Source organism: Piliocolobus tephrosceles, chromosome 12 (genome assembly GCF_002776525.5).
Source record: "Piliocolobus tephrosceles isolate RC106 chromosome 12, ASM277652v3, whole genome shotgun sequence".
NCBI lineage: Eukaryota > Metazoa > Chordata > Mammalia > Primates > Cercopithecidae > Piliocolobus > Piliocolobus tephrosceles.
In genome coordinates this window covers 34,825,766-34,849,725 of record NC_045445.1, presented here as the reverse complement: position 1 = coordinate 34,849,725, position 23,960 = coordinate 34,825,766, and the positions used below count along the sequence as shown (strand labels likewise).

General features: G+C 43.2%; 1 protein-coding gene across 3 annotated transcripts; it reads right to left on the bottom strand.

Moving 5' to 3' along the window:
* Positions 1-22,337, bottom strand: C12HXorf56 (chromosome 12 CXorf56 homolog). 3 transcript variants are annotated; one of them, XM_023198696.1, is made up of 7 exons: positions 22,122-22,337; positions 18,751-18,868; positions 4,851-4,892; positions 3,732-3,870; positions 1,909-1,998; positions 728-820; positions 1-138 (listed from the first exon to the last, which is right to left on the bottom strand). In XM_023198696.1, exons 1-7 carry the CDS (start codon positions 22,243-22,245, stop codon positions 76-78), a joined length of 669 nt encoding a protein of 222 aa, XP_023054464.1. In that variant the 5' UTR covers positions 22,246-22,337; the 3' UTR covers positions 1-75. The 3 variants fall into 3 exon arrangements, with proteins under 3 accessions (XP_023054464.1, XP_023054465.1, XP_023054466.1); XM_023198697.1 differs by having other exon boundaries at positions 22,011-22,298; XM_023198698.1 differs by lacking the exon at positions 22,122-22,337 and adding an exon at positions 19,568-19,630.
* Between the last annotated feature and the right edge of the window lie 1,623 nt (positions 22,338-23,960).

Genomic DNA, 23,960 nt, shown 5'->3' with positions numbered 1-23,960 from the left:
AAAAAAAAAAAAGAAATTACTCTGCCTCCTGATCTAAATGCTTGCCTCCAGTCTAGGGCTCAGAAAAAGGCCTGGTTATTTGAATTGGTTGTCAATCAAGGTCCCCTTCATTTTCGCTTTCTTGGCTTCCAGTTCAGCCTAGAAAGAAAAAAAAAAGTGTATGTCTTGATAGATGACACAAAATTATCTTCCTTCCTTATTCTAACCAACCCAAATACTCTCCCTTAATGTTCCTTTAGTGTACAAACTAGAATCACGGTTCCCAAATCATTATATACCTCTAACATCTACTTTCCAACCTTTCTGATGTTATAGCACACACACAAAAAATGCTATTTGTAGGCAAAATGGGCAAAAAGACAAGGCTGTGGCCATAGGAAATCAGCGCAGCTGAGACTGCACCACAGCACTCCAGCCTGGGCGACAGAGTGAGATTCCATCTCCAAAATAAATAAATAAAATAAAATAAAATAAAAATAAAATAAAATAAAATATCATCCTAGTTAGGGCTATAACAAGTATCATGATTTAGGGCCTAGATCCTGGGGTCACTACTACAGAGTAGGGTATACCGACAGTCACAGACCAGGGTTATAAAACTGGCAGCCAACTACTCTAGAAACTCCCAACAGATTTCCTAAAAGATTTCCCTGCCTGCTGGAAGGTCTTTCAGACCAAGACATCCAAACGATTGGGCCCCAGCACCTTGCTACCCACTGCTACTCACCAGCTCTTGCAGTCGCCTCTTGCTCATGCCTTTGCGCTCCAGCTGTTTTTCAATCACTTTGGCGTTCTGTGCATATGAGTCAGCAACTTCCCTCTGAAGGAAAAAAGGAGCATCCTTAAACCAGAAGTCTCACCAAGGAATAACAACAAAGACCTGAAGTCATAATGTATACTACTCAAATCATGAAATCATGACTAAAATGGCAGGACTCTGTTCCTTTTCCATTTTCCATCTTTTCAGTAATCCAGGAGCGTTTAGGGTATTTTTTGGGGGGGGAGGGAGGCGGATTTGGTTTTTTTGTTTTTGTTTTTATTTTTTTTGAGACGGAAACTGACTCTGTTGCCCAGGCTGGAGTGCAGTGACATAATCTCGGCTCACTGCAACCTCCACCTCCCGGGTTCAAGTAATTCTTCAGCAGCATTTACATTTTAACCGAAACATTTGTAAAACAGCAGATGACATCTCGCCATCAATATTATACTGAAGAACCATAAAGGTAATTGCTACTACTACTGAGGACAGACTCACAAACCATCAGAGTTGGACTGGAAGGAACCTGAAATCATTCAGTCCAGTAGTTTCTCAAATTAAGAGGGATGAGGACTTTGCCCTCTAAGGCATCTCTAAAAATAGTATGTGGGAAAAAAAATCACTGATCTCATCCAACTCCTTCGTTTTCATTTTACAGATGTCTCTGAGATTCAAGGAAATAGGAATGAGCTCACTGTCATAGTTTCTTTTCCTTTTTTTTTTTTTTTTTTGAGACAGAGACCTGCTCTGTCCCCAGGCTGGAGTGCAGTGGCGCAATCTTGGCTCACTGCAGCCTCCACCTCCTGGGTTCAAGCGATTCTCACGCCTCAGCCTACTGAGTAGCTTGGATTACAGTCGCGCACCACCACGCCCAGCTAATTTTTTTGTATTTTTAGTAGAAACGGGGTTTCACCATGTTGGCCAGGCTGGTCTTGATCTCCTGACCTCATGATCCACCCATCTCGGCCTCCCAAACTGCTAGGATTACAGGTATCAGCCACCGCGCCCAGCCCACAGTTTCTTATCAGCAAAGCAGGGTCTAAAAGTGAAGTCTCTAATATTTCCACTACTCCAACGCTCCAGCTCTAGAGTCCCCTTTCCTCGCACCCTTTCCCCCAAATTCCAGTTTCCTTAAGACCAGAGACACTTACGGCCTCAATCTCCTCTTCCTCTTCATCAATGGTAGACACAGTGACAGAACTGAACTTGCCCATGTCTTTGGTCCGTTTGGTCATCATCACCTGGAGTGGCAGGCAAGAAGTCAGTCCGGTTCATCCAAACAGGATCCATGAGCCGTGAGTGTGTGCGCACACGCCTGGTGAGGGGCTGTGGGTACTGGGGGAAACACTACCTCTTTGGGACAGGCTGACCTATTTAAAAGTGCCAATGTTTTTATTTACATATTTTTCTAACATTTGCCATCAAAGGCTCTTTTTTTTATTATTACTTACTTTATTTTTTTGAAACAGGGTCTCACTCTGTTGCCCAGGCTAGAATACAATGGTGCAATCATAGCTTACTGCAACCTCAAACTCCCGGGCTCAAGTGATCTTCCTGCCTCAGCCTCCCACTTAGCTAGGATTACAGGCATATGCCACCACACCTGGCTAATTTTACATTTTTTGTAGACTGGGTCTCACAAAAAAAAAGGACGGAAGGTATAAAAAAGTATCCTTAACGCTTAATGTCTCAAGCTTGTATCCAACTCCTGGCCTCAGGCAATCCTCCTGCCTCGGCCTCCCAAAGTGCTAGGATTACAGGCAAGAGACACTATGCATGGTCCATCACGGGTTCTTAAAATTTATTTTTAATTACTTTTTTTTTTTTTTTTGAGATGGAGTCTCACTCTTGTTGCCCAGCCTGGAGTGCAATGGCGCGATCTCAGCTCCGTAACCTCCACCTCCTGGGTTCGAGCGATTCTCCTGCCTCAGCCTCCTAAGTAGCTGGGATTACAGGCATGCACCACCACGCCCAGCTAATTCTGTATTTTTAGTAGAGACGGGGTTTCTCCATGTTGGTCAGGCTGGTCTCGAACTCCTGACCTCAGGCAATCTGCCCGCCTTGGCCTCCCAGAGTGCTGGAATTACAGGCGTGAGCCACTGCACCCATCCAATTAATTTTTTTTTTAAGAGACAGGGTCTTACTGTCACCCAGGCTGGAGTGCAGTGGCACAATCATAGCTGAATGTAACTTCAAACTCCTGGGCTAAAGTGATCCTCCCACCTCAGTCTCCTGAGTAGCTAGAACTATATAGGTGAATACCATCACACCTAGCCAATTTACTTTTTATTTTTTGTAGAGATAGGGTCTCGCCATGCTGCCCAGGCTGGTCTCAAACTCCTGGCCTCAAGTGATCCTCCCACTTCTGCCTCCCAAAGTGCTGGGATTACCGGCATGAGCCACCATGCCCAGCTTGGAACATATTTTTTAATTAGCCTAATTCACTGTTTTTAATTGTTCAAAAAAACCATCTGTAAAATAACAGATGACATCTTTCCATAAAAAGAGGAAAATTTAAAGGAAATTAATGTGAGTAAAAACCATACAATTTCTAACCTTACTCATGAGGCAACTGTAGAAAACAGAAAACACGTAACAGGTGTTACAATTACATAGCGTCTGTTTATACACAAAAATGGCACCTGATTAATAAAGAATGCATCCATATACATGCATGAGGGGATGAACACCCCATTTTCCATGATGTGATTACCCACTGCATACCCGTATCAAAATATCTCATGTACCCCATAAATATGTGCATCTATGTACCCCCCAAATTGTTTTTAACTTTTAAAAAATAAAGTATAAGAATATATCCATAAAGAAAAAAGAAAAAGAAATAAAAGCAAGAAAAAGACAATAAAAAGAATATATCCATAAAGAGCAGTTTCTTGTGCACTATAATCTTATTTCAAAACATGAGCTAAATCTAGAGCTATATTAAGCAGTCTCTCTTTCAATGGTTAATTACCTTCTTAGGAGGCTCTTGTTTCTGGGTATATATGTTCGTCTTCCCAAAGCCCTGGCCAAACTTGACTACCGCTCCATCCACAATGAAGGTAACGGGAGCATTCTTCGGCTGGGATTGGTAGAAGAGCGGCAGTCCACACCTGCAATGGCACAGTGAATTTCTGCGAAATCTCGTAATCCAAATTCCCAAAACAGCAATTTGCAAAGTGTGCTTAGACTCTGGTAATATTTCTGTTTGTGGCATAAACTAACGATTGGCTCTTCTCAGTGTTTCCTAAAACTACCTCTACCTGATAAGAATCACTTAGGCTGAGTGTGTTGGCTCACGCCTGTAATCCCAGCACTTTGGGAGGCTGAGGCAGGTGGATCACCTGAGATCAGGAGTTCGAGACCAGCCTGGCCAACATGGCAAAACCCCGTCTCTACTCAAAATACAAAAATTAGCCAGGCGTGGTGGCGGGTGCCTGTAATCCCAGCTACTTGGGAGGCTGACACAGAATTGCTTGAACCTGGGAGGCAGAGGTTGCAGTGAGTGGAGGTCGCGCCACTGCACTCCAGCCTGGGCAACAAGAGCAAGGCTATGTCTCAAAAAAAAAAAAAAAAATTCATTTTTCTGGCCATCTGGTCAAAGATACAACTTTGACTAGCCTCTTTGGGGAACATATTGGTATTTGTGCTTAGTTGAAGTCTGAAGGCAGTTGAGATTATAAGGATAAAGACAGAATGGGGGCCGGGCAAGGTGGCTCAGGCCTGTAATCCCAGCAGTTTTGGAAGCCGAGGTGGGAGGATCAACTGAGGTCAGGAGTTCGAGACCAGCCTGACCAACATGTCAAAACCCTGTCTCTACTAAAAATATAAAAATTAGCCGGGCATGGCGGCATGTGACTGTAATCCCGGCTACCAGAGAGGCTGAGGCAGGATAATCACTTAAACCCAGGAGGCAGAGGTTGCGGTGACCCGAGATCGCACCACTGCACTCCAGCCTGGGCGAAAGAGCAAGACTCCATCTCAAAAAAAAGCAAAAAGACATAATGGAGAGTTGTATCCAAATAATTATTTTCCTAACACATTATGCCTCTACTTGCCTATGCTTGGAGAAACCCACATTGTTAATACTTACTTTGCACATTTCTTCCTGTACTGTCGTTCAATGCCTTCAGGTCTGCACAGAAAATGGAAGTTAAAAAATAAAAAGATATGAACAAATCTCATAATGTATCAACTTTACTATTCTATTTCTTCAAACGCTAAGAGGGCCTTTAAAAGGTTTTCATTTTATAGGTCAACTCATTGGTTCAACATTCCTCCCTTCCTGTAACATTTATGGAAGCCCCTGAAATGGGTCAGGTATCTCCCTGACAAAGGAAGAGGAAGAGGAGGAGCAGCATAGTCATAATCACAGGTAGCAATAGTAGTTGCAGTAATAACAACAACAGTAATAGCGGCAACCACTTATAAACCCTTTACTATGTGCCAAGAGCTATTCTAAAGTATACATGTATTAACTCGGCTGGGCACGGTGGCTCACGCCTGCAATCCTAGCACTTTGGGAGGCCCAGGTAGGTGGATCATTTGAGTTCGAGACTAGCCTGGCCAACATGGGGAAACCCCGTCTCTACTAAAAATATAAAAATTAGCCGGGCATGGTGGTGGGTGCCTGTAATCCCAGCTACTCAGGAGGCTGAGGCAGGAGAATCACCTGAACCTGGAAGGCAGAGGTTGCAGTGAGCCGAGTTCACGCCACTGCACTCCAGCCTGGGTGACAGAACAAGGTTCCATCTCAAAAAAAAAAAAAAAAGTATACACGTATTAACTCATTTAATCCTTACAACAACTCTGTGAGGTAGGTCATATTATTATTCCCACTTTACAAATGAGGAGACTAGGCCCACAGAGCATTACATGGCTTGCCCAAAGTCGTGGAGCTAGGAAGCAGAGGTTGAATTTAAGCCCAGGCAGTCAAGCTCAAGAGCCCACACAATACCACCTTAGACACCAAGTCATATATACAAGGACTCAATTCCACCCACACAGCTGCTTAACAGAAACCTGGGATTCATCCTTGATTCTTCTCTTCCCCTCATCTCCCACAGCTACTTCATCAGCAAATCCTACGGATTTTATCTCCAAGAAAAGACCTTGAATCTGTCTGCTTGTCTCCACGTTCCTGCCACTATCTTAGCCTACATCACCATTATCAACTCCCTGGACGACTGTAACAGCTCGTCCTGACTGGTCTCCTCACTTCCCCTCCCCTTGTTTCAACTTTGTAATAGGTAATATATGCATATGGTATACATAAGAGTATAAAACAAAAAATATCTTCCCCACTCATTCTCCACCCACCCAGTTCCCTTCCCCAGAGGCAAATACTGTTTCTGGTTTCTTCTGTTCATCCTAGAGATAGCTGATGCATATATAAGCAAAGAACTCTGAATGGTACATAAAGAAATTTTTTTTTTTTCCTTTTTTAAACAAATATACAGTGTTCTCTACTTTCGTTCACTTAAAAATATAACTTGGTTAAATATATATATTATTTATATATATATAAATATATATATTCCTATCAACAGATAAAGAGCTACTTCATTCTTTACAAGGACCACATTGTATTCCTTTGTATAGATGAACCAAAATGTCTTTTAGTGTTGGATGAATTCCTAGAAGTGTGTACATTTTAAATTCTGGTAGATGCTGCCAAATTTCTCTCTACAGAAGTTGAACCAATTTAGACTCACACTACCAATATACTGAGAGTTCCTGTTTCCTTACAGTCTCACAAACACTGTATGCCATTAAATTGCATCACTGCCATTCTCATATGTGAAAAATGGAATCTTTTAATTTGCATTTCTTTTTTTAGGAGTAAAGTTACACATCTTTTCATATATTTAATAGTCATTTGCATTTTCTTTGTTTCGAACTGTTAGTTCATGTCCTTTGTTTATTCAGTTACCTTTTAATTTTACATTAAGGAAACTTGCAAATAATGAAGGGGACTTGTTTATTCTCTAGTTTGTCATTTGTCTTTGACTTTTTCCACCATGTGGAAATTTTAGGTTTTTCTGTGGTCAAACCAATCTTCTTTTCTCACATAATAATTCATACAACTCAATAGCAAATAAATAATTAACCTGATTTTTTAAATGGGCAATGACCTGAATAGACATTTCTCCAAGACATACAAATGGCCAACAGGTATATGAAAAGACTAACCATCAGGGAAATGCAAATCAAAACCATAATGAGGGCCGGACGTGGTGGCTCATGCCTGGAACGCCAGCACTTTTGGAGGCCAAGATGGGCAGATCACTTGAGGCCAGGAGTTCGAGACCAGCCTGGTCAACATGGTGAAACCCTGTCTCTACTCAAAATACAAAAATTAGCCGGTTGTTGTGGCACACACCTGTAATCCCAACTACTTGGGAGGCTGAGGCAGGAGAATCGCTTGAACCTGGGAAGCAGAGGTTGCAGTGAGCCAAGCTTGCACCACTGCACTTCACCCTGGGCAACAGAGTGAGACCCTGTCTCAAAAAAAAAAAAAAAATCATAATGAGATATCCCTTCACTCCAGTAGTTAGAATGGCTATTATCAAAAAGACAAGGCTGGGCGCAGTGGCTCATGCCTGTAATCCCAGCACTGTGGGAGGCCAAAGCAGGTGGATCACAAGGTCAGGAGATCGAGACCATCCTGGCCAACATGGTGAAACTCCGTCTCTACTAAAATACAAAAAATTAGCCAGGCATGTTGGCATGCGCCTGTAGTCCCAGCTACTAGGGAGGATGAGGCAGGGGAATCACTTGAACTCGGGAGGTGGAGGTTGCAGTGAGCCGAAATTGCACCACTGCACTCCAGCCTGGTGACAGAGTAAGACTCTGTCTCAGAAAAAAAAAAAAAGACAAAATTAAGTGTTAGGGAGGATGTGGAGAAAAGGGAACCCTTACACACTGCTGGTGTGCTGGTGAAAACGTAAATTAGTACAGCCATTATAGAACACAGTATGGGAGATTCCTCAGAAAATTATAGAACTACCCTATGATCCAGCAATCCCACTTCTTGGTATAAATCCAAAGGAAATGAGTTCAGTATCTCAAAGAGATATGTGCATTCCCATGCTCATTGCAGCATTATTCACAATAGCCAAGATATGGAAGCAACCTAAATGTCTATCAATGGCTAAACGGATAAAGAAAAGGTGGCATGCACGCACACATGCACACACAACAGAACATTATTCAACCTTACGAAAAGAAGGAAATCCTGCCATTTGTGATATTATGGATGGACTTGGAGGACATTATGCTAAGTGAAATAAGCAAAACACCGAACGACAAATACGGCATGACCTCACTTGTTTGTGGAATCTAAAATAGTCAAACTCAATAGAAGCAGAGAGTAGAATAGTGATTGCCAGGGGCTGAAGGTGGAGGAAATGAGAGGTTGTTGTTCAACAGGTATAAGAAAGTTTCTGTTACGTAAGATAAGTAAGTTTTGGAGATCTAATGTACAGCATCATAACTATAGTTAACAATACTGTATTGTATATTCTAAATTTTTTAAGTATTCTCACTACCTACACACACAAAGAAAATGGTAACTGTGAGGGACAGATACATTAATTAGCTTAATTGTGGTGATATTTCACAATGTACATGTATATCAAAATATCAAGCTGTATCCCTTAAACACATACAATTTTTGTCAATTATACCTCAATAAAGCTAAAAAGAATTTAACACATCATATTGATAGAATCAAAGAGAAAAACATAATCATTTCAATAGACACATAGAAAAAGTGCTTGACAAAATTCAAAATCCCTTCAATATACTAAGAATAGAAGGGAACTTCCTCTACCTAATAAAGGACATCTCTGAAAAACCCATATCTGTTTATCCACGTCTTAGTGCATTTTCTGTTGCTGTAACATAATACCACAGACTGGATAATTTATAAATAAAAGAAATTGATTTCTCACAGTTCTGAAAGCTGGGAAGCATAAGAGCACGGCTCCGGCATTGGGCAAGGGCCTTCATGCTGCATCATAACGTGGCGGAAGGGCAAGTGAGTGTGAGAAAGCTTGGTTTTAAAACAAAGCCGCTCCTGCAATAACAGACCTACTCACATGCCAGCAACATTAATCCAGGCATAAGAGCAGAGCCTCATTAATTCATTCATAGGGCAGACAGATTAAGTTTCCAATACATGAACTTTTGGGGAACACATTCAAATCATAACACCACATAAACTAACATCATACTTCATGGTGAAAGACTGAAAGCTTTCCCCCTAAAATCAGGAACAAGATAAATATGCCACTCTCACTACTTCTATTCAACACTTAGAATAAATTTAACAAAAGAAGTGCAAGAAATGTACACTGAAAACTAAAAAGTATTACCAAAAGAAATTAAAGAAGACCTAAGTAAATGTAAACACATTTTGATGTTCATGGATTGGAAGACTTAATATTGTTAAGGTGGCAATATTCCTCGAAAGAATTTCCAGATTCAACACAATCCCTTTCAAAATTCCAGCTGGCTTTTTCACAGAAATTTAAGCTGATCCTAAAATTAATACAGAATTGGAAGAAATCCAGTACAGCCAAAGCAATCTTGAAAAACAAAAACAAAGTTGGAGAACTCACACTTCCCAATTTCAAAACTGACTAAAAAGCTACAGTAATAAAGACAGGGTGGTACTGGCATAAGGACAGACATACAGGTCAATGGAACAGAACTGAGAGTCTAAAATAAACCCATACATATATGGTTAACTGATTTTCAACAAGGGTGCCAAGACCATTAAGGGAGAAAAACCCAGTCTTTTTAACAAAAGGTCCTGGGACAACTAGATAGCCACATGCAAAAGGATGAATTTAGCCCCCTACTATACACAAAAATTAACTCAAAATGAAAGACCTACATGTAAGTAGTAAAATTATAAAACTCTTAGAAGAAAACACAGCTGCAAATCTTCATATGCTTGGATTAGGCAAACATTTCTTCTTTATTTTTGAAACAGATTCAGGCTGTGTCACCCAGTCTGGAGTACAGTGGTACGATCTTGGCTGGCTCACTACAACCTCCACCTACTTACCAGGTTCAAGCGATTCTCTTCTACCTCAGCCCCAAGTAGCTGAGACTACAGGTGTGCACCACCACGCCTGGTTAATTTTTGTATTTTTAGTAGAGATGGGGTTTCGCCATGTTGGCCAGGCTAGTTTCAAACTCCTGGCCTCAAATGATTCACCCACCTCGGCCTCCCAAAGTGCTGGGATTACAAGCGTGAGCCACCATGCCTGGCCATTTCTTAGATATGACACCCAAAGCACAAACAATGGAAGAAAAAAATCAGATAAATAGGATGATAAAAATTTAAAACTTGTGTGCTTCAAAGAATATCATCAGAAAAGTGAGAAAACAATTCACAGAATGAAATAAAATATTTGCAAATCATATATATGATAAGGGACTAGTATGCATAATATAGAATTCTTACAACTAAACAACAGAAAGACAAATACACCAATTTAAAAATGGGGGCCGGGCACGGTGGCTCACACCTATAATCCCAGCACTTTGGGAGGCCAAGGCGGATGGATCACCTGAGGTCAAGAGCTCGAGACCAGTCTGACCAACATGGTGAAACCCCGTTTCTACTAAATACAAAAAATTAGCCAGGCATGGTGGTACGTGCCTATAATCCCAGCTACTCAGCAGGCTGAGGCAGGAGAATCGCTTGAACCCGGGAGGCAGAGATTGCAATGAGCCGAGATTGCAACACTGCATTCCAGCCTGGGCAACAAGAGTAAAACTCCGTCTCAAAAAAAAAAAAAAAAGGATTTCTATCTACTTCCTCTGTTTCCCCATCCTTCCTAAGGTTCCCCTCCAACTTGACTGGCCAGGGCAGAGACGAGGGAGGAACGATGAAGCGGGCAGGCAGGGTTCCCCTCCAACTTGACTGGCCAGGGCAGAGACGAGGGAGGAACGATGAAGCGGGCAGGCAGGCAGTACAACTGAGGCAGATGGTCTATTGGTGAATGCCAGCTGTTTGGGAAAAACTGTCAAACTGGGTTTTTCCTCTGATCTCATACCACAACAACCCTCAACACAGAAGACGACTTCTGTGACCAAATGTGTGTGAGGAAAACCCCATACTCCAATAAATGGATGCCAGCTAGGTGTCCTCCAATTCAGTTCTGACACTGTCTACTCGGACACAGTGTCAGATACCACAGGTTGAGGGCTTGGACCCCAAGACCGGCCACCAATCAGATACCAGTCGCAAGTCCAGGCTTCCAAAACTTTTTTTTTTTTTTTTTAAGACTGAGTCTCGCTCTGTGACCCAGGTTGGAGTGCAATGGCACATCTCGGCAAATTGCAATCTCCGCCTCCCAGGTTCAAGCGATTCTCCTGCCTCAGCCTCCCGAGTAGCTGGGACTACAGGTGTGTGCCACCACACCTGGCTAATTTTTTGTATTCTTAGTAGAGACGGGGTTTCACCGTGTTAGTCAGGATGGTCTCGATCTCCAGACCCCATGATCCACCTGCCTCAGCCTCCCAAAGTGCTGGGATTATAGGCATAAGCCACCACACCCAGCCGCCCTGCTAATTTTTGTAATTTTTTTTGTAGAGACAGGGTTTCGCCATGTTGGCCAGGCTGGTCTTGAACCCCTGACCTCAAGTGATCTGCCCCCTTCAGCCTCCCAGAGTTCTGGGATTACTGGCATGAGCTGCCATGCCAAGCCAGGCCTCCAGAACTTCTGACCAACTAGCTTCAAGTTGGGGTTCCCATGACCCCTTCTTTGGGTTCGATTAATTTGCTAGTGTGGCTCACTGAACTCAGGGAAACAGTTAATGTTTATCAGTTAACTATAGAGGATATCACAAAGGATACAGAGAAGAGATGCGCAGGGTGAGTAAGGGGCAAGTGGTGTGGAGCTTCCATGCCCTCCCTGGGCACACCAACCTTCAGGAACCTCCACGTATTCAGCCATCCAGAAGCTTCCTAAACCCTGCTCTCCTGGGTTTTTATGGAAGCTTTGTTAGAGACATGATTGACAACCATGTAGAAATGTGACTGGATGAAAAGCACATGATCTAAACCCAGCAAGGCCTGTCTGTTCAGACTTTTCTTGGCCTCTGTGCAGCATTCCTTTCTCTAGGACAGAGGTGTCCAATCTTTTGCACAACCTTGCAAACATACTAAAACCTGTGAATCATACACTTTAAAATGGTGACTTTTATGGTATGTAGATCATAACTCAATTTAAAAGAAACTAAATCTCGGCTGGGTGCGGTGGCTCACGCCTGTAATCCCAGCACTTTAGGAGGCTGAGGTACGCAGATCACCTGAGGTCAGGAGTTCAAGACCAGCCTGGCCAACATGGTGAAACCCCGTCTCTACAAAAATTAACCAGGCATGATGGTGGGTGCCTGTAATCCCAGCTACTCAGGAGGCTGAAGTGGAAGAATTGCTTGAACCCGGGAGGCGGAGGTTGCAGTGAACAGAGATCGTGCCATTGCATTCCAGCCTGGGTAACAGAGTGAGACTCTGTCTCCAAAAAAAAAAAAAAGGAAAACAGAAACGAAATCTCTGAGTCTCTGAGGGTAAAGCTGAGGCATTCGAATTAAAAAGCAAAACAAAACAAAAACTCCTCCAGATGATTCTGGCACACAGCGAAGGTTGAGAATCACTTTGCTAAGGTGTACATGAAAAGTAGAATTGCTAAGGCATACATTATATGCATCTTTAGCTACACTGGATGTTGCCAAAGTGCTCTCCAAAGTCATTATAACTATTTACGGTCTTTCTGGTACTGTTGGAGACTTCCAGTTGCTCTTTGACAACACATGGGTATCATTTTCCCAATTGAAGGATAAGGAAATTGGGGGCCTAAAAGATTACTCGCCCAAAGTCACAAAGTGGTACTGCTTGGGATATCACTATACAGACTGTGCTGACCATCATCTTTAACATTCTGCCTCTCCATTTACAAGTATTACTTATGTCAAAGGTGCTCCAATTCACTGACATCACGGGACCAGGACACTAACAATATTATTGGTTCTGTATAACCTGCCTGGTCCCACTGGAACTAAATTCAACCCCATACTAAAGGGAGAGATTCACCACACGGAGAATGAACTTCTCCTAGAATCCTGAAGTCAGCCAATCCCGTAAGTTCAAGCTTTCAAAACGCATAGAAATATCAAATAAATGAGGCTGCATATTTCTCAATGAGTTAATCTTCAAGTACCAATGACAAACTGGATTTTGTCAAGTTTATAAAAATGTATCTATTTCTAACTATGTGCCAAGAAGCAGGCAAGATGTCTGTCCTAAGGGTTTCAGAAAAATAAGGCAGGGTTCCTGCTCTCAAAAAGTTCATCTTATTGAAATGAGACTTTAATGTAAATGAGGTAAGAATTTCAAGTGGTATGACTATAAAGAAGTGATTAATATGAGCTAGATGTTTGGGATAATTGAGCTTGATTTTCTTTCCTATCCTGAATCTCAAGGAATATATGAGATAGGGAAGACTCAGTGACCAAAAACAAAACAAAACATTCTCGGCCGGGCACAATGGCTCACGCCTGTAATCCCAACACTTTGGGAGGCCAAAGCGGGTGGATCATTTGAGGTCAGAAGTTCGAGATCAGCCTGGCCAACATGGTGAAACCCTGTCTCTACTGAAAATACAAAAATTAGCCAGGCAGGGTGGTGCATGCCTATAATCCCAGCTACTCGGGAGGCTGAGGCAGGAGAATCACTTCAACCCAGGAGGTGGAGGTTGCAGTGAACCGAGATTGCGCCACTGCACTCCAGCCTGGGTAACAGAGTAAGACTTCATCTCAAGAAAAAAAAAATTCTCCATTCTGGCTGTGGTAGCTAGCCTCTAAGGTGGCCCCCAATGATCCTTGTCCCTGGTACTAACACCCTTGTACAGTCACCTCCCACAATGAATAGCACTGACTTGTGACACCAAAAGGACATCACAGAAACAACTGTGCATGCCTTCTGAGTCATAGCCATAAAACACACTGCGGCTTTTGCCTTGCTCTCCTGAATTACTTACATTGTGGGAATCCAGCTGCCATGTCATGAGGATACTCAAGCAGCCTTATGGAAAGATCCCTGTGGTGAGAAACTGAGGCTTCTTGCCAACAGTTAGCACTCAGCTGCCTACCATGGTAGGAAGAGGAATCTCCAGCCCTAATCAAGATTTCAGGCCAGGCATGGTGGCTCACACCTGTAATCCCAGCATTGTGGGAGGACAAGGCAGGGGGACTGCTTGAGCCTAGGAGTTCAGGAACAGCCTGGGCAACATAGGAAGACTCTGTCTTTACAAAAAAAATTAAAAATTAGCCAGGCATGGTGGCACATGCCTATGGTCCCAGCTACTCAGGAGGCTGAGGTGGGAGGATCACTTGAGCCCAGGAGATCGAGGCTGCAGTGAGCTGTGATTGTGCCACTGCACTCTAGCCTGGGTGACAGAGTGAGACCCTGTCTCAAAAAAAAAAAAAAAAGACTTCAGATGACTGTTTACATGGTCATCTTCTTAATCGCAGCTTCATGAGACCAGAACAACCTAGCTAAGCTTGCTCTTGAATTGCTGAAAAGATATAAAATGATAAATGTTTGTTCTTTAAAAAAAAAAAAATTAAGAGAGTACTAGAAGATGAGAATGGACAGATCATAGAGTGCATTCAGGCTTAGATTTTTATCCAGCCAACTAGGAGTGTTTTCCTTGTACTCCACAATGATCCCTAAATGAAATGAGATGGGGAGGAGGGAGGAGTCCTTAATGGATTGGGCTAGACTCCTCCCCACTCAGAACAGCTTTCCGCTTATCAGTCTTATTTATTTATACTTCTGGGTAAGAATTTAATTAAAGAAAGGATTTTTCATCTAAAAATGTTTGAAAGGCATTGCTATAAGTGATGAAGAGTCAGTAACAGATTTGAAGCAGGTGACTGACATAATGTGTATTTCAGATAATTCAAGCAGTAGAGGATAGACTGAAGAAGAGCAAAACTATAGACCAAAAGACCAGGTAAGAGGCCACCTCAGTAGTCCAAGCAAGTGATTCTGGGTACTGGAATAACGGCAGTGTAGCAGGGCTGAACAGGAGGAGGCAGCCACAAAAGAGACTAGAAGGCAGAATCGACAGTACGTGGCGAGTGATTAGATGTATGCAGGGGATGGTGGGGTGGTGGGGACAGATGAGACAAAGAGGGACTGACTCCTAGATTTCTGGCTGGGGCCACTGCACGAATCCTGGTGTCATCATAAGAAGAAGGAAAAGAAGGACTAGTATTTGGCTAATAGTGATAGAGACCTGACTGCAATGGCTTCAACAAAAGAGCTTGTTCTCTCATGTAAAAGACATCAGGAGGAAAGCAGTTCTGAGCACTGGTTGAGACCCAAGGATAGCAGGGCAAAGGCTCTGCAATTCTTGTGGCCTCTCCTTCCCAGTCCCAGACTGGCTGCTAGTACTCCAATTATCATGTCCATTTCCTAAGAAGCAGGATGGAATAAGGATAAAAGGGTAAAAAAGGCTTGAGGTCACCCATCAACTGACATCTACTTCCATCTTTTTTGCTTGGCCAAAGCTAAGTCATATTCAGAATCTTAGTTGTTGTGGGGAAGGGGACTGGAATATGCACCCTAACTTTACAGACACTCATGTATAAGAGGGTGTAGCAGAAGAGTGTCAGAGTGGTGCTGAGTGAATCAATCTGTGGTATTGTCCACAGTAGAGAAATGATGAGTTTCGCCATCATGTTGGATCTGAAAGGTAGGACATCAGGTAAAGAGGTACAGTAGGCAACTGGCTATACAGTTCTGGGATACAGGAAGGCACAGTAGGCAGATTTAGATTTTATCATCAGCATAAGTGTAACTAATGCCATGTAAGGTGACAAGAATGCCCAAGGAAGGCATAAAGAGAGCAGGGACAAAAGCAAGATCAGAACCGTGTGGAATACCAATACTTGAGGGGCACGCAGAAGAAAAAGAATCCAAAGGATTGAGAAGGCCAAAGAAGGAGAAGGAGGCTCACAAGAGCAGCTTCACATGGTGAAACCCTGTCTCTACCAAAAATACAAAAAGTAGCCAGGCATGGTGGTGCACAACTGTAATCCTAGCTACACGGGTGGCTGAGGTAGGAGGATAACTTGAACCCAGGAGGCAGAGGTTGCAGTGAGCTGAGATCGCGTCACTGCACTCCAGCTTGGGCGACAGAGCGAGACCCCATCTCAAAAAAAAAAAAAGAAAGAAAGAAAGAAAACACGTAGCTAGATGTCAGCCTATAGCCTTTTCTGGTTCAACACTAAAGTTTCATAAGGGCAAGATTTTTTGTTGTTTACTGGTTGTACTGGATTAGATAGTGACCCTTAAAAATTCACATTCTGGCCGAGCACAGTGGCTCATGCCTGTGATCCCAGCACTTTGGGAGACCGAGGTGGGAGTATCACTCGAGTCCAAGAGTTTGAGACCAGCCTGGCCAACATGGTGAAAACCCGTATCTACTAAAAATACAAAAACTAGCCGGGCATGGTAGCACGCACCATCTCAAAAAAAAAAAGAAAGAAAAAAGAAAAAAAATTCACATCCATCCAGGAACCTCGGAATGTGACCTTATTTGGAAATAGTGATGTTGCAGATACAATTAGTTAAGTTAAAATGATGTCATACTGGAGGAGGATGGGCCCTTAATCCAATATGATTGGTGCCCTTCTAAGAAAAGAACAGGCAAAGGGACAATGCCATGTGACGATACAAGCACTGACTGGAGTATGCATTTACATTACAAGCCAAGGAATGCCAAGGATTGCTGATAAACGCCAAAAACCAGGAATGAGGCAAGGAAGGATTCTCCCCTACAATCTTGAGAGACAGCATGGACTTACCAACACCTTGATTTCAGACTTCTAGCCTCTACAACTATTAAACAATTTCTATTGTTTTAGGCCACCCAGTTTGTAGTACTTTATTTTTTTTACTTTTTGAGACAGAGTCTTACTCTGTCACCCAGGCTGGAGTACAGTGGCACAATCGCAGCTCACTGCAACCTCTGCCTCCCCATTCAAGCAATTCTCCTATCCCAGCATCCCGAGTAACTGGATTACAGGCACACGCACCACCATGCCCAACTAAATTTTGTATTTCTAGTAGAGATGGGAGTTCACTACGAACTCCCAGTCTCAAGTGATCCACCCACCTCAGCCTCCCAAAGTGCTGGGGTTACAGGTGTGAGCCACCACACCCAGGCTGTAGTACTTTATTATGGCAGCTCTAGAAAACTAATACACTGGAATATTCCAGACTTCTAAGATAGTATCTGGAACACAGTAGGAACTCAGTAAATGAAATACTTGTTGCATGAATGGATGGATATTTTAATTCCCTAGGATTGACCTTTCCATGACTTCTAGCACCTGCTGGTAGCCATTCCCTAGTCACACCCACACACACTTCTTGATACTCTCTCCTCTGTTTTCCGCATCACCAGGTTCTTCTTGTTCTGTTCCAATTCTTTTGTCTGCCTTTTAAATATTCAGTCCTCTCTGCTTGCTCCACACTCTGTAATTTTATCCTTTCCCAGGTTTCAATTTCCCATATATACCAAGGACTCCCAATCTAAAACACAGCTAACCACATCACACCGCTGCTTAAAAACAGAGATGGGCCAGGTGCAGTGGCTCATGCCTCTAATCCCAGCACTTTGGGAGGCAGAGGCAGGTGCATCGCCTGAGGTCAGAATTTCGAGACCAGCCTGGCCAACATAGTGAAATCCCATCTCTACTAAAAATACAAAAAATTAGCCAGGCATGGTGGCAGGTGCCTGTAATCCCAGCTACTTGGGAGGCTGAGGCAGGAGAATCACTTGAACCTGGGAGGTGGAGGTTGCAGTGAGCCAAGATCACACCATTGCACTCCAGTCTGGGCAACAAGAGCAAAACTCTGTCCAAAAAAAAAACGGAGATGGCTCTTCATTGCCTACAGATTAAGGCCAAACTTGACCACTTCGGTACTTTACTCTGTCCTCACCCTGGTATGCATCAACCCCTTCCTGTAAAGTAACCTGTGCTCCAGTCACAAAGGACAATTCAGGTTTCTAAAGCACACCATGTTTGATGTTTTTAATGCTTACATATTCCTTCCACCCGGAATGCTCTTCATTCCCTTCATCTACTTGGTGAAATCCTAGTTCAGGCTAAACACAAATGCCATCATCTTTTGAAGACTTTCCTGGCCACCATTCAGGACAAATGACCCACTCCCACCTGTTTTTCCTTGTGTTCAGAAGACCATCACAACAGGAGTCATTCCCTCAAAGTAACGAGCTCTTTAATGGTAAAAATCATACCTTATTCATCTTCGCAGATCCAGTACCTAGCTCAGTGCCTGGCACATGGTATGCTTCACAAGATTACAGGTTGAATGAACTCATTCAAACCTGTACATTGTAAACAAACTACAGCTATCAAACAGCAATGGAGGGGCCGGGCACAGTGGCTTACGCCTGTAAACCCAGCACTTTGGGAGGCCAAAGAGGGAGGATCACTTGAGGACAGGAGTTCGAGACCAGCCTGGCCAACATGGTGACACCTCGTCTCTACTAAAAATACAAAAATTAGCTGGGCGTGGTGGTGCATGCCTGTCATTCCAGCTACCGGGGAAGCTGAGGTAACAGAGTTGCTTGAATCTGGGAGGTGGAGGTTGTAGTAAACCGAGGTCACACCACTGCACTCCAGCCTGAGCAACAGAGTGAGCGAGACTCTAGCCTAAAAAAAAAAAAAAAAAAAGCAATGGAATCACATCTGAGCACCATTTCAACAAAGCACAATAAAGATATTACTACATTAACAGAAGTTAGAAAACCACTACAAATGTCAAAGTATTGGGCCCAACTGACCTGTTCAGCAATAGATGTGATATTTATATTATTCAGAAACAGACTCCAACACAATAGGGAAATCCTAAACAGGTAGCATCAACCTCTTACCTCCGCAGATACATAGTCTCCTCGTCTTCTGTGTTACAAAACTTATGGGCATGTTTGGCAGCATCAATCACACGGGACCGGTCCCGGGGCCTCATGGGCAATTTCTCTAACTGGCAGTCTGAAGGAATGGAGAGATTTGGTCACTAGAGTCACGGCAAAATATAGGAAATGAGTCACTGCAAAATAGCCTGAGAAGTTCTGAGTGGGGTCCCTAGCACTAAAATTTTCTACTACAATTACTATGCTTATTGAAACCTATCATTGAACGTTCCGACTAAAACTGACTTTCTGTCAGGAGACCTTGGTATTTGGTCCCAGCTCTGCTACTACCCTGGTGATCTTTGGCAAATCACTTCCTTCTTCAGAGACTTTTGCCTCATTTGAAAGATGAGTAGATGATATTATCTCAAAAGTCCTTCCCAGTACTGTAATTCAGGTTTCTACGAGTATTTCTGTGATCATAGTACACTTGGTTTGTGTTATAATGCATTAGAATCAGAAGACACAATCAAGCATACTGGAACGCCTATGAGGAAGCACTGGGAAAAGTGGGTGTGTGCTAAGAAAAGGAGAGAGGCTGGGCGTGGTGGCATGCACCTATAGTCCCAGCTACGCAGAAGAGTGAGGCAGGGCGATTGCTTGAGACCAGGGGTGCAATGCTGTCATGTCCCATGATTCTGCCTGTGAATAGCCACTCTACTCCTGCCTGGGCAACACAGCGAGACCCTGTCTCTGTTTAAAAAAAAAAAAAGAGGCCAGGCGAGGTGGCTCACACCTGTAATCTCAGCACTTTGAGAGACCAAGATGGGCAGATCACCTGAGGTCAGTAGTTCAAGACCAGCCTGGCCCAGCTACTTGGGAAGCTGAGGCAAGATAATCACTTGAACCCAGGAGGCAGAGGTTGCTGTGAGCCAATATCACGCCATTGCACTCCAGCCTGGGCAATAGAGCAAGACTCTGTCCAAAAAAAAAAAAAGAGGGGGGGAGAGAGGGTAAGTGATTATATAGTATACAAATGATCCATCCTAGTTGGAGGAATTTTAATCTGAAAACAATGAAAACACAGTAAACAAATTAGGTACAGTTGTAAAGCAGATTGAAAATTGATAAAATGGCCATTGTGGCTGAAGTGCAATGAGCAAGGGGAAGACTGTTAGGGGATGAAGCCTGAGAGGTAGCCACAGGCCTGATCAAGGGTTTTGGTATGGATGGACTTTGGTTTTATTCTCAGTGTTATATGAAACCATTGGTTTTGAACAGGACTCTAGCTACTATGTAGAAAACAGGGGAAGCAGCGAGAGCAAGAGACTATTGTGCCAATCCAGGTGAAAGATGGTAGTAGCTTGGATTACAGTGTTAGAAGTGGAGGTGGTAGGCTGGCCGCGGTGGCTCACGCCTGTAATCCCAACACTTTGGGAGGCCTAGGTGGGTGGATCACTTGAGGTCAGGAGTTCAAGACCAGCCTGGCCAACACAGTGAAACCCTGTCTCTACTAAAAATACAAAATTAGCCGGGCGTGGTGGCACATGCCTGTAATCCCAGCTAGTAGGGAGGCTAAGGCAGGAGAATCGCTTGAACCTGGGAGGCAGAAGTTGCAGTGAGCTGAGATCGCGCCATTGCACTCCAGCCTGGGCAAGAAGAGCGAAATTCCGTCTCAAAAAAAAAAAAAAATTAGCCGGGCCTGGTGGCGCATACTACTTGGGAGGCTGAGGCAGGAGAATCGCTTGAACCCGGGAGGCGGAGGTTGCAGCGAGCTGAGACCGCGCCACAGCACTCCAGCCTGGGTGACAGAGTGAGACTCTCTCAGAAGAAAAGAAAGGAATGGAGGTGAAAAGAAGCAGTCAGATTCTGCATACATTTTCATGAAAGCACCTGCAGGATTTCCTTATGGACTGGACAGATGTAAGGTATGTGACAGAGAGAAGTCAAGACTGATTTCAGGTTTTGGTCTGAGATACTGGATGAACAGTGGTACTACTGACTGCAATAGGGATGACTGTAAGAGAAACAATTGGAGAGCGGGTGAAGAGGGTCATGAATTCAATTTTCAGCACGATATATTTGAGAGGCCCATTAGACATTCAAGTGGAGATGTTGAATAGGCAATTGGAGCCTCAGGAGAGGTGCAGGTTAAAGATGAACATCTGGGAGTTACCAGCACGTCGGTTGTATTTAAAGCTTGGGAATGAATGAGATCACCTAGGGGGTGGGTACAGAGTGAGAATAGGTGAGAGTACTGAGCTATAGGGCCTTGGAATGCCTAAAAATCTGAGAGAGAAAAGGGAGCCAGAAAAGATGGGGAAAAATCTAAGGCCAGGCGTGGTGGCTCACGCCTGTAATCCCAGCACTTTGGGAGGCCGAGACCGGTGGGTCACCTGAGGTCAGGAGTTGGAGACCAGTCTGGCCAACGTAGTGAAACCCTGTCTCTACTAAAAATACAAAAATTAGCCGGGCGTGGTGGCGGGCGCCTGTAATCCCAGCTACTCAGGAGGCTGAGGCTGGAGAATCACTTGAATCCGGGAGGCAGAGGTTTCAGTGAGCCGAGACTGCGCCACTGCACTCCAGCCTGGGCGGCAGAGTGAGACTCCATCTCAATAAAAAAAGGAAAAAAAAAAAGAAGAAGAAGGGGAAAAATCTGAGGTAGGAGGAAAATCAGGTGAGTATGGAGTCTTGGAAGCAAATAAAAAACGTGTTGCAAAAAGAATGAAATGATTACCTCTGTCAAATGCCACTGAGAGAAGAATTAAAATGAACATTGATAACTGACCACTAGAACTGTTAACATGGAGTTCAGTTAGTAATTCTGCCAAATACGGTTAAAATGATGAGGTGGGAAGGAAAGCCTACCTGAAGTGAGGTCAGGAGAGAATGAGAAGTCAGGATGCAGAGAGAGCCAATATAGGCAACTCTTTTGAGAAGCTTTGCTATAAAAGAAGCAACGAAATGGGGTTATAGCTGGAGGGGAATACAGGATCAAGGGAGGGTTTTATTTTCGTTTGCTGTAACGTAAGAGCAACTGCAGCATCTTGGTATCCAGCAGAAACGTTATAAAGTTTCTAGAGGCAGTAGTTTTTGAAGACAGTAGATTAAGAGGGAAATACAATATGCTTGTGTTTCTATTTCTGTTTTCCTGAAGGAGTTTAGTTTTGAGGAAGGTCTGGATACAGAGTCACAAGGCTAAACAAAAAAACAGGAAAAAAAATGCCCTGGAGTGGGGCGGGGATGTGTAGGGAGGATTTCGTCGGAGAGAGAAAACCCACCAATCTTCGTCGAGAAGTGGTTCCCAGATCACAGTCAGAGGAAATTCGCCTTCAAGAACCCGAAGTCTGGCTGGCTCCTGGCAGACGCCCCCGCAGTTCCCAGCTACTCACCCAGCACTAGGACCATCTGGCCGCACAAACAGTAGTAAACATGGAGGGGCTTCTCGCCGTCGTCATATTCCTCCCGGTCCCGAGTGTCAGAGCAGACTACTGACCGAGACACGACTTTCGGCATGGTTCCCAGGAGCAATCATAACTCTACGCCAAGAAGAGGGTCGCGCCCAAATGACGTCACAAGCGCGCCTTGAACCTTTTCCCTGTGGCTACGCTGGTCACGTGTTAGTAGAAGTCTTATAAACTTCCGGGCTGTCCTATCAGGATAAGATATACAGGGGTGCGCCTGGAGCTTCCCAGAACCTACTTTGTCTTGGCCAAGTTAGCTGGGACTCCTGTGATCTGGGAGTCGCTTCTCAATGAAGATTGGTGGGCTTTCTCACAACACCCTTAATATTATATAAATCATTTACATTTCTATAACGCATGCATTTATATGTATATATACACATATGTATGTATAAGACCAGCTAAATAAAGAACTATGCATTATATAGTCTATATTATATATATATGATACTGAATTAGGTGTGTTTCTAAATATGATTTTGATTTTAATGACTATTCCGGATGAGTACCTAATTTTTTAGGTATCTTATTTTTTTAGTTGATATCATTCACATAACATAAAATTCACCTTTTAAAATGTGTTATTGAGTGGTTTTTAGTGTATTCACAAAGTTGTGTAACCATCACCACTAATTCCAGAACATTTCCATCATCTCAAAAAGAAATCTTATACCCATGAGTAGTCACCACCACCCCTACCTACCCCCCAACTTCCCAGCGTGAGGCAACCACTAATCTACTTTTTATCTCTGTGGATTTGCCTATTCTGGACATTTCATATAAATGGAATTCTACAATATGTGGCCATTTGTCTGGCTTCTTTCATTTACCATAATGTTTTCAAGGTTCATCCATGTTACAGTACTGCTTTCCTTTTTATGGCTGAATAATATTTCATCATATGGATATGATGGATACATTTTGGATACATATGGATACATTTTGTTAATCCATTCATCAATTGGCGGACAACGGGGATGTTTTCACTTTTTGGTTATTATATAGATAATGCTGCTATGAACATTCATGTACAAGAATACTTCCACCGCAAATTTGTGTGAGAATATAAATCCAGATTTTTAACTTTTGACAGCACGAGAAGTGATTAAAGCACCTTGACATTGTGATTCAAACAATGTTAAATGTCATTGAATGACTTTACTGCGGTACAAGTTTCAGGTATAAACACTGTTCTGCCTTATAATTTTAGGTTAAATTCATTAAGGAACATTACTAAGTCTATGGCAAAAGCCATTTTTAAAAACTATTCATGTTCAATAATAGTGGTCAAGGGTGGGGTTCTTCTCATTTAGAAAATTTTCTAAAATTTTAGCCTCCCAAGTAGCTAGCATTACAGGCACGCAGCACCACACCCAGCTATTTATAGATGGGGTTTTGCCATGTTGGCCAGGCTGGTCTTGAACTCCTGGCCTCAACTAATCTGCCTGCCTCGGCCTCCCAAAGTGCTGAGATTACAGGTGTGAGCCACTGCACCCAGCCTAGAAATTTTTCAATCTCAGCCCTGTGCTCAAGAAAGTCTCAAAACCTCACCACTGCTAAGCTTTTGAATTGCTATTCATAGGGCAAGTCAGAAATATTTAACTTATGTTTCCGAAAAAAAAAAAAATGGAACTGACAAAACAATGGTTTAATCTATGAGAGTGAATAAACTTCGCGGTTTTGTTTTTTCTTTTCTTTTTTTTTTTTTAGATGGAGTCTTGCTCTGTCACCCAGGCTGGAGTGCAGTAGCACCATCTCAGCTCACTG